The sequence below is a fragment of the Mercenaria mercenaria genome, chromosome 4, assembly GCF_021730395.1.
Source record: "Mercenaria mercenaria strain notata chromosome 4, MADL_Memer_1, whole genome shotgun sequence".
Taxonomy (NCBI): Eukaryota; Metazoa; Mollusca; class Bivalvia; order Venerida; family Veneridae; genus Mercenaria; species Mercenaria mercenaria.
The window spans coordinates 1,391,155-1,406,663 of record NC_069364.1 but is presented as its reverse complement, the minus strand read 5'-3'; the positions used below and the strand labels follow the sequence as shown (position 1 = coordinate 1,406,663).

Genomic DNA, 15,509 nt, shown 5'->3' with positions numbered 1-15,509 from the left:
AAAACCACGAAATTTCATGCCCACGAAATTAAATGATTTTACAGTATTAAGGTGGTATAAGTAGTTTTCTTCCTTGTAATGAAGAATTCTTTCAGATTAGAAGATACACAGCTGACTGGACTTTGTCCAGTGGTTCTACCCAGTGCCTGTAATAATGAATGTACTGTATGGATGGAAAGCCAGGGTCTTTCTCCACCAATTTCAGCTAGAAAGTCACAAATTGTCTTAAATTTTGTTACTGTAACTTGAAACCTATCCAAAAAGAAGTGCCTAAGTCAACCTATGGCATCTGTGTATCTGTTCCTTTCAAAATAGACAAACAGCAACAGAATCATCGGCAATGATAGGGAGCAGTCCTCTTCCACAGAGGTTATATAGTATATACAAAATTACGGATGAGTAAAAACCAGTGACCCTTCATTTGCATAATGACAACACTTTTATCTATGTATATAATTGTCAATGAAAATGCATGCAACCTTTGCTCAAAAAGGTTCTATTGGATGCAGCTATACTTCTGTTGTGCTGTATAAACCACTGGATCTTACTAAAAGTAAGCCCAGAGTGAAACGTATGACAAGTCAATGAATTATCTACTCGTATTCAATTAGGTTTATTAACAAATAATATTAGTTTGATGAACACATAAATAATATGGTAAGAAAGGAATATTTCACATCCTGTGAGGATATCTTGTCCAGACGAGTTCAGTTGAAGCACTCAAATATAAGGCTGCAAACAGAGGAAAAGCAGTTCAAAAAGTTCTGATACTTGGATGAGTTGAGCAGAAGATCTAGTCTGTGTTCCTCACTATTTTAAGTCTGAAACTTCGACGCTAAAATTAAATTTTCCCTATATTCTTTAAATCTTCAGTTGATTTTAATAAATCTGACCAAATATATAATTTTTACTACAACAAAGTGATGTGTAATATTTGGTTGCATTATAAAGGCAGTTACGGCAACTTCCCTTTCTAGAATCCTGGACCCAGACAATCATGACTTAAAGGATCTCAGTTTTTTCATTTTATCACAGGTTTGACGTCGCAGGAGTAAAATAAGGCCATTACATAAAAATGATTATACACTAGTGTAATAAAGCTTTGACGTCGACGGCTTTTAAAGTATCGGAGACGTTGGTCAAACTGACTTGTTTATAATAGTTAAAGAAAGTAGAATTTTTTATGTTTCCGCTGGAAAAGCTTACATGTGATAAAAAGAATATTACATTTGTGACTTTCCACATTGAATTTATTAAACTCGTTGAATAAAATTGATAAAATGCTCGGCAGAGCCTCTCATTTTATTATTTTATTCAACTCGTTTAATAAATTCAATATGAAAAGACACATGTAATATCCTGTATGTACATGATTATTTGCACACTTAACATTTCTCTTAAATATAACTAAACCATTTGTGGTATTACAAAGGAAAGCATCAGAGTATAAACTTCCATGTTCTATCCGAACAACAACACTCCATTATCATGCTGGTACAACAACACTTCACTATCATGTTGGTAACAACAGCACTCCATTATCATGTGGGTAACAATATCAATACTCTATTGTCATGTTGGTAGCAGTAACACACTCCATTATATGATCTACTTTTTTGTAGGTAAAAAAAAACATTTATCATGTTGACAACACAATGACTTGTACCCTGTTTCTGTTTCTTGTTTTCTATACCTTTTCTACTTATTTTTGTGTTTTTGTGTCATGTTTCTGTATACTTCCAGTATCCATTTCCTTTGTACTTCCAGTGTCCTGTTTGTGTCCTGTTTCTTTGTACTTCCTGTATTCTGTTTTTGTGTACTTCCTGTATTCTGTTATTGTGTACTTCCTGTATTCTGTTTTTGTTTACTTCCTGTATCCTGTTTTTGTGTCATGTTTCTTGGTCCTTCCTGTATTCTGTTTCTGTGTACTTTATGTATCCTGTTTTTGTGTCCGAAGTTTCATTTGCAACTTTCTGCCACCCAGCTTCACAAAGATTATCTCCTAGTCCACATTGCTATTCTGTTTCCAAGCAGTACAAATTTTGACCAAAGTCTCAAATTTATCTGTCACAAGTCAGCACCCAATTTTTCACATTACTCCAGTACCCAGTGCAAACTTAGGCCACAATTCACACAATTAGTTTAAAAGACAGGCTTCCATACCAAAAATTTAACATAATTCCAGTACCAAACACCATTCAGTTTGAAAGACTGGCCATCCGATACACAATTATGATATAATTCTAATACCCAGCACAATTTTTAGGCATAGACACAGTCCACACAATTAGTTTGAAAGACTGGTTCCCAGCACCACAAATTCCCCATCAAACAAATCCACTGTTTATGTACGACTAGGATATATTTGTTGACTGCATCTGGTCGAGGATGGGACCAATGTTTAAATTCATGAGCTTCACAATTTCCTGAAATAAAGAAGTGCCCACATGTAATGCATAATGTTAGGAAACATGTTTTAAAATATATATATATGAAAGTAGCCAACATGCAGTGTGTTTGAACCCTGTTCTGCAGCGATAGATTTACTTGTCAAATAATCAAGCACAAGACTAGTGTGGGTAACTGCAATGACTTAACCGTTAGCCTGCTGGTGGCAAGTGGTTCTACCTTTGTGATCAGTGCAGACCAAGATCAGCCTGCACGTCCAGGCAGACTAATCATGGTCTGCAATGTTTGCTATTCAATCAGTAAATTTTCAGTGAACAACTCTTTGAATAAGAAGTGGTACTGCCCAAACTGAATGACGGACCAGTCCATTATAGAAATTTAGTAGGTTAAATGTTAAAGTTTTTGCACCGAGTTGACAACATGTTTCACAAAGACATGTGATGGGTGCACACATACTATTTCAAATTTTGATCATTATTAAAAAACTTAAGACAGAATGTCACTAAATATTCAATTGAATACAGTTTCTCCAGAAGTTAGGATAGCCGCAAAAAGATGACACATAAGATATAATGCCTGTTACTTCTTTTTTATTAAACAGGTTGAAATTCTTACTGAAGACATATCTTTGTTATAAATAATCAATGCATGCTGCTGATGTTTTTTCTGTTACTCTATATTGAACCTTATTACAGTCGTACTTCATTAGCTTAACCTTGATGGGATCAGCAAAATTTGTTCTAGGAATAGGTAGTTCGAGCCATCAAACAAAAATCATTAAACAGGGATACTGCCTGGACCTGACGCCGAGTTCGAGCGAAAAGTGGTGTACAAATTATCTGAGTTCGAGCGAACGAAGTTTGACTGTATATATTAAGGACGTATGCTAGAATTTGGTGCTAAAATTTTCCCAATAACAGAATTTCTTCAAACTTTGGATATTGAAGGACAATCATCTAAGAACAATAAAAATCATAGGTCACCGTAGCGAAAAAGAGTTATCTGTCCTTGAAAACGCATTTCCCCATAAATGACGTTTTTCAAGGGCATGATAACTCTTTTCGAATCCGTGACCTATGATTTTTATTGCATTTTTTTGTTTCTTAGATGATTGTCCATTAATAATCCAAAGTTTAAAGAAATTCTGTTATTGGGAAAATTTTTGCCCATCTCATATACAGGGAATTCTAGCGTACGCCTTTAAAGGAGTCTATTTTCTGGTGAAAACTTTATTTCTTATTTGTCTGGAAATGTTTTTGAGGGTATCTTTGATTTTTTTTTCATTTTTGGTAAACATTCCTTTAAATGAACTTAAGATTTCAATAATTTCACTTATCCCTTATCACAGTTCTTATTTCACTCAGATATATATATTGTAAGATACCTGACTGAGACTGTAATCCTCCAGCTGTAGATTTTCTATCACATTAAAGTGGTCAGTATCTGGTATGACCATCAGAGTGGATTGTATACCTCGTGAAGATAAGGCCTAAAATATATATACACTCAGGTTTATCTATACTTGGGCAACTCATGCAGTCACAACCTAAAACATAAATAGAACTGGTATTCCAAGGAAACTGTCCGTACAAGTTTAAAATTTTCTTCATTCAAAAAAATGGTGTAAAGTAGAATAAGTCCACAGTTCCATTCCTTAAAACTGTCCAAATACTGCACACTTGGTAATACTTGTGACGATTCTGTTTTTGCAAATATATGCCACTCACAAATTCAAAATGTTTGCAAAAATTAATCTGCATTATGTCCTAAAATACACACGCTCACATTTCACAAAATGTTAACCCTTATCATGCTGGACACACTGTGAGAAGTTTCATCAAAATCTACATTGTAGAAATATTTCTATTTGCGAAAATGTTATGAAAGTTATGATTTTCCCATAGACTCCCATTATGAAATATTGCACGAGGTTCAAATTTTTCAAATCAGTCTTAGACTAGCAAAAAATTTATTTACTGAATTTTCCAGGTATATTTTGAAGTTTTGAAAAATCAAAATTTAATCAAATTCTACATTGTAGAAAAAATTTCAATCCAGATGTGAAGAACTACCTAAACGAAGGGCCATAATACTGGTCAAAATGGTCACAGCCCATCCTTTATGGTCAAATCAGATAAGGTTGTACATCTGAGCAACTTTGAATCCATTCCTCTAAAAAATGTGAGGAGCTGCACACACCAAATTTCTACACTATGGTCTATTTTGTGAAATTAAGAAAGGGCCATAATTCTAGAAAAAAATAGCCACAGAAAAAAGTCCATTACTTATGGTCATCTTCACATCAAGATCCTTCATCTGTGAAACTTTCAAGCATTCCTTTCAATACAGTGTTGGAGGAGCTGGACACACAAGATTTTTCTTTTTTCTCTATATTCTAAATAACAAAACTATCAAATGGTATCTGCAGTAACTATAGTCACAGTAAAACAATCCTTCCTTTATGATCACATCAAGCTTGTTCATCTGTGAAAGTTTGAAGCAAATCAGTGTGAGAGGAGTAGGACAGGAATCCAGGATGTATATACGGATGAACATACTGACATACGGACAGGAGCAATGCTATATGCACCCCCCCCCCCACATAAATGAGGGGGCATAATTACCAAATCTAAAGTACAATAATGGGTACACTACATACTTACAATGTTAAATTCTGTACTTTGTCTCTGGAACTCGGGTGGATCATGATCACCATAGGCAACAATAAATCTTCTTTTCTCACTGAACCCAGCAATTTTGTCGAGATGTGTCACTGGACTGTTCCTCACTGCATCCTCCCTGTAATATTTTCGTTGGTTACCACTCAAAAATATTTTAAAACTGACCAATGGTAAGGCAGCATTTTGTGACTGATCTCCAGTCAGTGTTATGACAAAAATGTTTCACTTTCCCAAATGTAACAATAAAGAATAGAGAATAAAAAGGCATAACAAAAATTGCCTTAGGTAAAAAAAGAGGTTTTGGTATTTCAAAATAATTTCTTGTTAATCAACTAAGAATTAAAACAAGAAATTAGAACAAAGACTTTTAAATAAAAACTTAATCCAAAAAAGGTGGTACGTTATCTTTTTATGTTGAGTTTCATATATGTATCTGCTTACACTGTCATTTTGAGGGGATCATTGACGTAAGTGTTGACCAACGGTCTCAGGTCATATACTCCGCAAACCAACACAGCACCTGAAATAACAATGTTACGTTACTTTGTTGAGTTTTATGTTACTCAATATGAACTTATGCATCAATCATATGTTTTTCTTGATTTTATTATTAACTACTTCAAAATATAATTTGAATACAGCCGATTGCGAATGAAAACTGATTCTGCGGATGGTCTGAAACGTCGTACAAAATATTGTGAAAAGATCGACAATATCTACAAGTTTGGTATTGTTTTCGAAAAAAAAATTCTACAACTTGTCACATAAAACAGGCACCAATAAAAATGAACAAAAGATAAAAAGATATCACATTTGTGCCTAATACAAACTGTTAATCCGTAGTGATGACCCCAGGTAATTATGCATTGCAATTTTCTTGTTAATTGGACATCTTTTGACATGCATCTGACACACTGACGCCTGTTGCAAACTGTTAATCCATAACGATGGCCCCTGCCAATTATGCATTGCTATTTTCTTGTTAATTGGACATCTTTTGATATGCGATAAACTAACATGACATGGTTTTATTCTGTAGAATTAGCACGCTCATATTGCCCAAAATCAATGATGCTTATTTTGAAAAAAAAATTACAATAATTTACGAATATTCTAATTTGATTTTTATATTCGAATTAACCGATTTTCGAATATTCGAATATTCGTTCCCATCCCTAGTTTCAATCCATTCCCACAAGTGGTTACTGAGATACCAGCTTACATACAAAACCTTAACCAAATCGGGACGCGGGCGCCGACGCAGACGCGGACGCATGGGTGAGTCCAATGGCTCTACTATTCTTTGAATAGTCGAGCTAAAAAGTGAGAGTCAAGTGATTCAAAGTACACATCATTAACCACTCAGCCAGTGAGGCCTCAAATCAATAGTATATATATGAGAACATTTCTTTCATCTAATGTAACTTTTTTAACATGTCCTCTCTTCAAGTTATATTTTCACATTACTCTGTGTTATTGATGATTTTATAAAGTTAAGTTCTACCAGTATGTGAAAATAAGGCTTCAGAAAAGCTCTTGATAACAGTTCACAATATTTTACATCTTAGGAATAACCATAGATTGCTCAGTGACATTTACACTTGGTACATCCGACTTACCTTTTATCATACCAGGACTGACCATAGTTTCCTCTAACCAGTTTTGGGACAACATTAATGCTGCAAGATGTGCACCTGCTGAATGTCCACACAAATACACACCACTGCAACAATATAGGAACAATAGAATCACTTTCTACAGTTAAGAATATTTTCATACTCTATGAGCTTGAAGAACATTAATTTCTAAGACAAATATGGGCAGAAAAAACATAGGTCACCAAACTCATTTTAATTTTATAGGCATTTTCTTCAGCCACTATTTAAGCATTTCTGAAATTAAGTAAAATTTAAAAAATGGGGGTACTTTAGATTATATAATCATAAATATCACTAAGAAATCTTTTTCATTTTTACAAGTTGGCATAATTACCCAATCCACCTTTTTTCAATGGAAAAACTGAACCTACAAAAAAATCTGCTGTTAAGATTTATAAAATATTTTGCTGCTTTAATGACACAAAAAAATGCTTCAAATTGGAAAAATGGAAAGAAACAATGTCGGGGTCACAGTGCATCTAAGAGATATATTTAGAATAAACCTTTAAAAACTGGTGAATTTTTATATTTTCAGTTCTTTTTGTTTTAATTTATACTTCCTACATAACATCACAGGCACTTGAAGCTCTATCAATAGATTTATATGCATTATCAGATCCCACCCACTTAATATACTATGGTTAACTAGATGATTTTCAGCTCTGTCCTTATAAGCACAAGGCAAAACTATTTCAACAACATAAAAGGGGGACGAACCATCCAAGAACATCAAGGTAAATTTTCATCATCCTCTAGTGTATGGTGTCAGAGGGACTGGTGATGAACAACTAACAAAGGAGGAATCACAACTGCTCGACCAGAACTTACATCCAGATGAACTATAATGGCACTGGTACTATACAAAATATATCAACTGACCTTGAGCCCCGTCTTGTTGCCATAGTGAGTACAAAACTGACGGCTTTCTTCACCTGTGAAACTATTTCATCCATATTTGCTGCAAAACAAATGTGTAAAACAAAGTGTAGGTTAAACTGGTCTATAGATAACATCAATTATTAACCCTTATCTTGCTGCACACAATTGATTCTGTCTTTGTGACCAGTTTATATCATGATCAGCCTGCACATTCATGCAGTCTGATCAAAATCTGCACAGTTCACCATTCAGTCAGTATCTTTTTGGTAAGCACCCCTTTAAAAACTTAATGGTACTGTCCGAATTGAAAGATGATAAGTTCATTATAGAAATGTAGCAGGGTAAGGGCTAAATAACACATATGTGGAGTGTACATGACCTACACGATACTGATTATTTCCGAAAGCACTGGTGTGTCCTTGCCTACAGATAGAATCCATGGCTTCTGGTAAGTATGTCTGTTCCCTCTCTAATGAACTAACATAAAAAAAATTTATTGATACAAGAACAGACATGGATACTTTCGGCACCAGTCAGAGCAATTATTATGCAACTGACCTGATGGAGCAAAATCATATCTTACTGACACCTTGACAGCAGAGCTTGTAACTTACCTTGTGGAGCAAGATCATATCCTACTGAGACCACTACAGCTCCGGCTTTACACAACACTTGTAACTTACCTTGTGGAGCAAGATCATATCCTACTGAGACCACTACAGCTCCGGCTTTACACAACACTGGTGCCATAAAACTGGACATCTCTCGCCTGTAAATGTTTATGAAGGGAAAAACTGTTGCAGTATATTATAAAATTACACCTCTCTAAAGAAATTCACAACGGATATATGATTTTTTTTTCATATTTTCTTTTCTGAATAATATATTTCTAATATTTCAAAAATACAATGGCACCCCCTCTGTTAAAGAATAGCACATACTTTTCTTATAATGACAAAGATCTTAGATGCAAGAGTTTGTCTTTAAAGAACCAAATTCGGCAAACAAGAGGGTCATATCGACCCTGAATCGCTCACCTGAGTAGTATGAGCCACATGTTTCAAATGGCAAACTGATGCTAAAATATTAAGAAAGTAGGTCAGTAGGTCACATTCATGGTCACTGAAAGTCAGTTTTAAGATTGGTGTGCAAAACTGTATATGTTGTCCAAATTTCAAGGCTGTATCTTAAAAAACAAGAAAGTAGGTCAGTAGGTCAAGGTCACAGTCAAGTGACCCCTAATCACTTGGGGTCATCAGGTAATTATAATTAAACAGTCTAGGAAATATGACCTGACAATTCTTTAAGTATTTTTTCCTATATAACTCATAAAGTGACCCCCAGGGCATGGCCGCTTTTCAACCAAGGGGCATAATTTGAACAATGTTACATACCAAATATCAAAGGCCTAGGCCTTGAACTTTCAGACAAGAAGACTTTTCTCCTATATAAGACTATGTTGAACTTGGGACCCCTTGGGCAGGGCCTCTTTTCCCCCAAGGGACATAATTTGAACATTTTGGTAGAGAAACACTAGGCAAGGCAACATACCAAATATCAAAAGCCTATGTCTTGCAGTTTCAGGCAAGAAGATTTTTAAAGTTTTTTCCTATACATTAAGTCTATGTGAAACTTGAGACCCCCGGGGCAGGGCCTCTTTTCAACCAAGGGGCGTAATTTGAAAAATTTTGGTAGAGGATCACAAGGCAATGCAACATACCAAATATCAAAAGTCAAGAAGGCCTTGCAGTTTCAGACAAGAAGATTTTAAAGCTTTTTCCTATATAAGTCTGTGTAAAACTTGAGACCCCACCCTCCCCCACCCCCCCAAGGCAAGGCCTCTTTTCACCCCAGGATTATAATTTGAACAATGTTGGTAGAGGACAACAAGGCAATGGGTGGGGTGGGGCCTCTAGGGTGATCACAAAAGCTCACCTTTGAGCACTTTGTGCTCAGGTGAGCTAAAAAAACAACAACAAAAAAACCCCATCTACTTCACTTTCTAGTACAGTTTGTTCATCAATCCTATCTTGATATTAGTCTGAAACAAGAGCTGTCACTAATGGTGACAAATGCCCCCGCAGCACCTTGACCTTTGACCTGGTGGCCTTGACCTTTGACCTGGTGACCCAAAAGTCAGTAGGGGTCATGTTCTCAATAAGTACTATCAGCATGTGAAGTTTGAAGGTCCTGGGTGCAGTTGTTCGCGAGTAAAGTGCCTTCATGCAAGAAGTTAATGTGTGACCTGGTGACCTTCACCTTTGACCTACTGACTGGTTGTGTACTCAATAAGTACTATCAGCATGTGAAGTTTGAAGGTTTGAAGACAAGTGCCTTCATGCAAAAAGTTAATGTTTGACCTGGTGTCCTTGACCTTTGACCTGGTGATCCCAAAGTCAGTACGGATTGTGTACTCAATAAGTACTATCAGCATGTGAAGTTTGAAGGTCCTGGGTGCAGCGGTTCGCGAGTAAAGTGCCTTCATGCAACAAGTTAACGTTTGACCTGGTGAACTTGACCTTTGACCTGGTGACCCCAAAGTCAGTCCAAAGGTGACCCCAAAGGTCCTGGGTGCAGTGGTTCGCGAGAAAGTTAACGTTGTGATGAACGAACGAACTAACGAACGGACGGACAGTTAAAAACTGATATGCCTCCCTTTGGGGGCATAAAAATTTTGGACTTTTACTAAATATAAACATACCCTAAAGCTGACCAGTAGCCTCCATGTATATACACAAATATAGGAGCATCTGCAAAACAATACAGCAATTTGTAAAAATGCTTGGGCACTGGAGATATAAGTAATTTTATTAGATCTTCTTTAAAATTGAAAAGATGCTAAGTATTACTTTTACCATAGTCTTGAAAGCCTTGAACAAGTATCATATACTAATATTTACATTCTCCTTATTGGTTTCACTGAAAATTGTGAAGTTCATTTTGCTTGATCCGCAAAAGGAAAGGTGCCAAAGTTATGAAATTGATGCCTGGTGATAATGTGCCCCGTTTTAACGATGCCTGCATGTAGTCAGCGAGAAAGTTCCAAAGATGATGTCACAGTTGTTCAGTATGGTGAACTGAATGACGAGAAGCTGATTCTAATGTTAAGTACAACAAAATGTGTGCAGTTTATAAAAAAAATGTGTAATGGGAAGAAAATATCATGTAACAAGAAGGCCATGATGGCCCTATATTGCTCACGGGAGTTGATCTGGCCTACTGATCAAGTTTGACCCCACATGACCCAGTTTCAAATTCACAACTGTGGCCTCTCTAGTGTTAACAAGTTCTTCCTCGGATTTGATTGGGTGACCTGCTCTTTGACCCCACATGAACCAGATTCAAAACTGACTTAGAGGTCATCAAGACAAACATTCTGACCAATTCTCACAAGTTTCAATCTTAAACCGTGGATTCTAGAGTGTTAACATGATTTTCCTTTGATCTTGCCTACTGACCTAGTTTTTTTATCCAACATAACCCAGTTTCAAATTTGATCTAGAGATCATCAAGACAAACATTCTGACAAAGTTTCATAAAGGTTGGGTCACAACTGTGGCCATTAATGTGTTCACAAACTTTTCCTTTGATTTGACTGGGTGACCTAGTTTTTGATCTCACATGACCCAGATTCAAACTTGACCTAGAGATCAACAAGACAAACATTCTGACTAATTCTCATGAGTTTTAAACTTAACTTGTGGTCTCTAGAGTGTTAACAAGATTTTCCTTTGATCCTGCCTACTTAGTTTTTTTTTATCCCACATGGCCCAGTTTCAAATTTGATCTAGAGATCATCAAGACAAACATTCTGACTAAGTTTCATAAAGACTGAGTCACAACTGTGGCCTCTACAGTGTTCACAAGCTTTTCCTTTGATTTGCCCTTGTGACCTAGTTTTGACCCCACATGATCCAGATTCAAAACCTAACCTAGAGGTCATCAAGACAAACATTCTAACCAAGTTTCATAAAGACTGAGTCACAATTGTAGCCTCTTGAGTGTTCACAAGCTTTTCCTTTGATCTGGTTTACTGACCTAGATATTGACCACATGACCCAGTTTCAAACTTGACCTAGAAATCATCAAGACAAACATTCTGATAAAGTTTCATAAAGGTAGGGTGACAACTGTGGCCTCTAGAGTGTTCACAAGCTTTTCCTTTGATCTGACTGGGTGACCTAGTTTTTGACCCCACATGACCCAGATTCTCGTGAGTTTCAAACTTAAATTGTGGTTTCTAGAGTGTTAAGATTTCCTTTGATCTGGTCTGGTTACCTAGTTTTTGACTCCACATTGCCCAGTTTTGAACTTGACCTACATATCATCAAGACAAACATTCTGAGCAAGTTTCATAAAGATTGAGTCTACAGTATTCACAAGCTTTTCCTTTGATTTGACCTGGTGACCTAGTTTTTGATCCCACAAGGCCCAGATTTGAACCTGACCTAGAGATCAGCAAGACAAACATTCTGACTAAGTTTCCTAAAGACTGAGTCACAACTGTGGCCTCTAAAGTGTATACAAGCTTTTCCTTTGATCTGGCCAACTGACCTAGTTTTTGACCCCACAAGACCCGTTTTGAACTTGACCTAGAGATCATCAAGACAAACATTCTGACCAAGTTTCATAAATATTGGGTCACAACTGTGGCCTCTAGTGTGTTCACAAGGCAAATGTTGACGGCCGCCGCCGGACAATGACCGGTCACAATAGCTTACCTTGAACACTTTGTGCTCTGGTGAGCTAAAAATAAGAAATGAAATACATTTTTCACTGTTCATGTGAAGTGAATGATAGCATATGAAAGGCAAATTAAACAAAAATCGCTACTGGAATTCATGGATATGCTGATTATATTCTGTCCATCATTTTATATGGACTCAGAAGAAAAAGAATTAATTTTTCAAATAAGTACTCACCACCTGGGAGAGTTTTTGCTCCAAACACATCAAACTTTTCTTTCTCTGACAAACCAAAACTAAAGCCAACCTCACAGTCTACACATTCTCTCGCTAAATTGCTACCTGTAAAAGAAAGAGAAAGACTGACACTTAAAAGTTGTTTTTCTTGTGGCTATTTACTTTAGCATGAACCAATCTCTGTAAGATGCTTATAAATAAAAATCAACAGAAATGTTTTTTAAAAAATAAAAAGTGCACTTGTTTCTTTAACTAATATGTACATGAAAACCATTTCAGCTACTGTCTAATATAGAGAGGAAGTCTAAATATAGAGTTGAAGTCTAAATACTGAGAGGAAGTCTAAATATAGAGAGGAAAGCAAGTACTGTGAAATCATTCATTTTTGTGGATTTCCTGGTTGTGTCAATCCACATAATAAATTCTCAATTAGCAAGTAAAACTTTTATTCATTTTAATTATGCTCAAATTTTGAAATTTAGTTATTTATATCCCCATGATGGCCAAAAGCATAAATTTCGTGCCAAGGAAATTAAATGATTTTACAGTATATTTTGTAGAATGTTAATTCAAAATAGTGAGGTATAGAAAATGTAAAATGAAATAAAACTGTAAGGCTGAAATGAGGTGACCTTCAGTGAGTGTTTTGATGTGAGCATTTATGACATCATCAGATCCCATCCTGTGAGACCATCGTGACGGCGAATATGCATGTTCCAGCTCCTGAAACAACACAGTAAGTAAAGAAATCACAAATTAAAAAACAAACCTGACAATGTATGACATATTGTATTACATTTATCATTCACTTGTTCTTACTTCTTTTTGTAAAACTTCAGCCCTAGAAAATCAGGTGGAGGGGGAAAGGTGCATCATCTTAGTTGTTCATCTTTAATTGATCTTTTATCTACTTATCTTAGTTTACATAAAAGTATCAATTACAGAAATTAACATACAACATGTCTGTTGACTGTCTACTGTTACAATGCCAACTTAATTGTATCCTGAATGCAGAGATTAACCCTTATCATGCTGGACACATTGATTCTACCTTTGTGACCAGTGCAGATCATGATCAGCCTGCACATCCATGCAGTCTGATCATGATCTGCACTGGCCGCCATTCAGTCAGTATCTTTTTGGTAAGCGCCCCTTTTAACAGTTACTGGTACTGTCCAAACTGAAAGATGATCAAGTTCATTATAGAAATTTAGCAGGGTAAGGGTTAACTGAAACAGAGTGAAATTCTGAAATATACCAACCTCTCTAGATGCCATCATATCTAGCAACAGTAATCTTTGACACAAACTGAAACAGAAAGACAACAAAATAAATGCTTGATTACTCTAAACTCTAACAGGTTTATCCTTTAATCTTAACCAAAATATGGTTTGGTCTATATTCTTTAATTGCAAACTGGAGATTTTCACTAAACCTAAGAAACAATGATCATTGAAGTTCACAAACTTCATAAAGTCATAGCTGTATCTGTATCTAGACGACCACTTCAGACATAAATCATTTGACAGCAGTTTAGAAGGGATGTGGGAGGGCTTGTTTAAAACCCTTGATACCATAGCTACATGCCTTTCTAAGTTATCAAAGTTAAAATGTCTCAGAATGACTTCACTTTTATTGATCATCTATAAGTATGACTGTTATGTAACTTTCAGGGTCCACTGCCTGCACCAAACCCCTTGCTATCTTGAAACCTAAGCATCACTGGTCAGTTGCAGGTGCAATGAACTTGTAGGGTGCTGAGCTTCGATGATCTTAGGCATATTTGTTACACACCCTTCTCCCTCGGATTTAAAATAAAACCTCAAGCTATGGCTTTGTCTAGGTATGTGTCCCATTTAACTGAGCAAAGTTCTAGCTAGGATCTCATTAGTGCATCTAGCCAGTCTAGTCAAAATAATTCGACGTTCAGATTGTTTTATATTTGTGACAGGGCAATCTAAACGTCAAAACTTTGAAAAAACAAAATAATGGGGGATAAATCACAGTACAAAGTCATGTAAAGTTATTGGTTTTATCGCTTGCACATATTGGCATGCTGACACGGTAAACATTAATCGTGTACAGTACATACATAGGTTTAAGTCACCAGAAAATTCGTAATTTTGTATATTATTTGAGAATTTTTAGGTAAATTGAATCCCCTTTTGATACATGAAAGTTTTATTTGAATTTCTGGCCAATATGTAACATAATCGGCATCTAAATCTATAGCATGTAAAGCGCCTATCTATCTATTTTCCATTTAGTCAAACACCTGCTGGGGACCTAGACTTTGCGCATCAACTAGCAAGAATGTTAAACGAGTAAAAAGTATTGGTAAAAAGCAAGAAGGAGAATGGTTAAAAACAGGTTAAAAACAGGGCAGGTGTATTTAAGGGGAGAAGTGCTCAATCTGGTTTACAGCCTGCATGACTGAACACTGGCCCAGACAATTTGACAACATCTGAAGGCAAGGCATTCCAGCAGCAATGAAAATTTCATCGGAAATTTGCGCTCCTATTTTGGTCTTTTGAGTGGGGATATTGCCCATATGGAAAAATTATCTCAATACTTCCTAGGATCGCGTAAAATTTGTTGGACTACTGGCCAGTCTCTAAACAAAATGTCACCTATTCAGAAAAGGACAAAAAATGATCATTAAGTTGAAAATAAATAAATGTCATGTGAAAACTACATTCATAACATTGTTGTCATCCAAAAGAAGAATGATTTTTCTGAAAGAGACAACCTGACAATTCTTCATATTAATAAATTCATTCAATTTTTAACTTGACTTTTTCACCTTTCTGTTGTCAGATAACTTGTTTACATTGAAATAGCATCAGTTTCGAATTTACTAAAACTGTGTCTTTGGTGAGTCAGTTAAATTGTATGCTGTAAAAACAACGAATACATCATTAAAAATATAATTTGCAATTTATCACAGAGAAATATTTCGG

The 15,509-nt window shown here is 35.8% G+C and overlaps 1 protein-coding gene across 2 annotated transcripts; it reads right to left on the bottom strand.

Moving 5' to 3' along the window:
- Nucleotides 1-1,839: 1,839 nt before the first annotated feature.
- LOC123550798 (kynurenine formamidase-like) lies at nucleotides 1,840-15,386 on the bottom strand. 2 transcript variants are annotated; one of them, XM_053540104.1, is made up of 12 exons: nucleotides 15,353-15,386; nucleotides 13,812-13,857; nucleotides 13,182-13,272; nucleotides 12,550-12,654; nucleotides 10,329-10,377; nucleotides 8,311-8,396; nucleotides 7,628-7,706; nucleotides 6,710-6,813; nucleotides 5,532-5,610; nucleotides 5,073-5,208; nucleotides 3,794-3,898; nucleotides 1,840-2,426 (listed from the first exon to the last, which is right to left on the bottom strand). In XM_053540104.1, exons 2-12 carry the CDS (start codon nucleotides 13,827-13,829, stop codon nucleotides 2,355-2,357), a joined length of 924 nt encoding a protein of 307 aa, XP_053396079.1. In that variant the 5' UTR covers nucleotides 13,830-13,857; nucleotides 15,353-15,386; the 3' UTR covers nucleotides 1,840-2,354. The 2 variants fall into 2 exon arrangements, with proteins under 2 accessions (XP_053396079.1, XP_053396077.1); XM_053540102.1 differs by having other exon boundaries at nucleotides 15,299-15,371.
- Between the last annotated feature and the right edge of the window lie 123 nt (nucleotides 15,387-15,509).

What these genes read in the sequence shown, in the direction of transcription:
- LOC123550798 (XM_053540104.1), bottom strand. An exon ending in ATATGATCTTGCTCCACAAG is followed by an intron (nt 7,707 to 8,310) that starts GTAAGTTACAAG and finishes TTTGTTTTGCAG; the next exon opens with CAAATATGGATGAAATAGTT. An exon ending in AGGATTACAGTCTCAGTCAG is followed by an intron (nt 2,427 to 3,793) that starts GTATCTTACAAT and finishes TCTTTATTTCAG; the next exon opens with GAAATTGTGAAGCTCATGAA.